The sequence below is a fragment of the Pteropus vampyrus genome, unplaced genomic scaffold (assembly GCF_000151845.1).
Source record: "Pteropus vampyrus isolate Shadow unplaced genomic scaffold, Pvam_2.0 Scaffold96, whole genome shotgun sequence".
Taxonomy (NCBI): Eukaryota; Metazoa; Chordata; class Mammalia; order Chiroptera; family Pteropodidae; genus Pteropus; species Pteropus vampyrus.
The window spans coordinates 218,623-221,184 of record NW_011888877.1 but is presented as its reverse complement, the minus strand read 5'-3'; the positions used below and the strand labels follow the sequence as shown (position 1 = coordinate 221,184).

Genomic DNA, 2,562 nt, shown 5'->3' with positions numbered 1-2,562 from the left:
TGGAGAATTGCTAATCAGAAGTCATTGGGACCACCCTTATATTTTCATATTCCTCTAAATTAAGTATTATTGAATAGTGGGCCCAAATTAGGAGATACCGATGCACAGCCAAACCTCACCCACCTTGTCTACAACTACAAGAAAATGAAGCTGCTTATCTTTGCACATCTTTTATTCTAAACCCACAGAAACTCCTTCCAGAGTTTGTATGCAGGAGTCAGCCCTTCACCCACAACCTTTACTTCACTAGAAAAACAAATCAGAGCAGTGAAAATGTTGCGGCTGTTATTGTAGTGTTGTTCCTGTGTTGTTTGTGTCTTCTGTTACGGTATGAATCTCACTGCTACTTTCCCTGTTGCCTTTGTTTTTCCTTAGTGTGCGGCGGGTCCCTTACAAATTCCCCTGGAGGAAACTTTACTTCTCCTGGCTATGATGGAGTCAGTAATTACTCAAGAAACCTAAACTGCGAATGGACTCTCAGCAATCCGAGTCAGGGAAATTCATCCATTTACATTCATTTTGAGGATTTTTACCTTGAAAGTCACCAAGACTGTCAGTTTGATGTCCTAGAGTTCCGAGTTGGTGAGTTCAATCAAGGACCACTTCTCTCATTTATCTACGATATTTTTCTTATGCCTGGAGACCACCAACAGTGAAAGGAGTCAAATTATTGTAATGTATTTACATAAGATCCCCCCAAAATGTTGTTCAGACGAAGCCATAATTCCATTTACACACAGCCGAGGAAAGCATGCCCTCTGAATAGTGAGGGAGATGGGTCAGCATTTACAACTAGACTCTGTCTCACTTGTGAGATTTACCCAGGAGAGACTCTGGTCTGTCTTTGCTCTCTTAATGAGTTCAGGTTCCCCTTTCAGTTATCGCCTACTGCTCAAGACTCCTTCTCTTGGAGCCTGGAACATGCAATGATCAGACTGTCAGTGCTATCTTGAACTTTCAGGATTCACAGAACAGGCCGTAGATCGCTCCTTAGGCCTGAGAAGTCAAAAGCAGCTTTGGAATGCACCGGGTAGAGAAGCACATGGAACCTGTTTGAGGAATCTTTCCCAGAGCAGTCAAGTTTGTCTTTGTTTTCATGACAGAAAGGATTAAGGTGTACTTAGTAAACCATAATTCCTTTAAGAATTTTTAAATATTTTCATTCATGGAAGATGAATCCATTTTAGTTTTTTCCTATAGTCAACACATAGGTTATCCATCAAATTGCCCCATCATTACATTGACGCTCTTTTCATGGTTAAAAAAATAATAAAAATAGTGCTTGCTTTGGCAGCACATGTACTAAAATTGGAATGATACAGAAATGGGGCGAAGGGTTAAAGAAGTACAAATTAGTAGTTGATAGAGGTTCATGGGGATGGGGAGCGCGGCATAGGGAATGCAGTTAGCATTATCATATGGGCTAGGTGGAGAGCCAGAGGAGAGAAGGAGCAATTAGGGGGATCATTTTATAAACTATAGAAAGTCTAACCAGTGTACTGTATGCTTGAAACTAATAAAAATAATAGAGGAGGAAAGTAACATTGTAGATTCTATGCTGTCAGACAGAGATTCTCCAAGTTTCATGTTATCACAAAATTTAAAGAAAAAGAGGCTGAAAGTAGCAGAAGGTAAGTTAGTTTGCTGGTGGTAATGTTCTGAAGCAGCAGGAAGCAACATGTTGACAAAGATGGAGAGGAACTATGTGGATGTCTACTCTTAAAGCAGAATTTAATGATGTGTCAATTAATGCCTTGAAATGTTTTTTATTGATTCTTATTAAATCCATTGACTATTTCTCAAAAGCTATATAAGTAATGGCACTTCGTGTGTTATTTTTTCAGATAATGCTGATGGACCTCTGATATGGAGATTTTGTGGACCTTCGACACCTTCTATGCCATTGGTTATCCCTTATCCTCAGGTATGGATACATTTTGTCACCAACGAACGTGTAGAACATACTGGATTCCATGCAGAGTATTCTTTTACAGGTAAGACATGATTAAGCTTTCAAATCTTGGCAATAAAATAATAGATAAAATTTTTATAATATTTGCCATAAAATTTCACATATATTTTGCTGGATTTATTACTAGGTAGCTAATGGTTGTATTGCTAATGTCAATAAGACATTCTAAATAGATTTTCTGGTTTGTTGTTGTGGATATCTAGGAATTTTTAAATTTTTTATATTGATCTGTAGGCCAGAGATCTTGCTATACTCTCATTAGCTTTAATATTTTCTCTATAAATTATTTTTGGTGTTTTTTTGTGTAAACAATCAAATCTGCAAATGACAGTGACTTTTTATTTTAGCTCATATACTTTATTTCTTTTTCTTGTTTTATTTCACTAGCCAAGCCACCATCATAATGTTGAGTGGAAGGATGATGACATTTTGTTTCTGGCCTTAATGTGAATGTCTATGACATTTCATTGTTAAATATATTGATTGTCCTTAGAGTTCCAACAAATACTCCTTATCAGATTAAATAAATTCCCTTAAATTCTTAGTGCACAAAACTTTTTTTTCCTGTGAATAGGTATGTAAGATTTTAT

General features: G+C 36.8%; 1 protein-coding gene across 1 annotated transcript in view; it reads left to right on the top strand.

Moving 5' to 3' along the window:
- CUBN (cubilin) overlaps window positions 1-2,562 on the top strand; it is a 248,376-nt gene that overhangs the window by 165,517 nt on the left and 80,297 nt on the right. Inside the window, 3 exon segments of the mRNA XM_023533142.1 lie at window positions 151-364; window positions 367-582; window positions 1,845-1,994. Of these exon segments, the coding sequence (XP_023388910.1) occupies window positions 151-364; window positions 367-582; window positions 1,845-1,994 (580 nt within the window).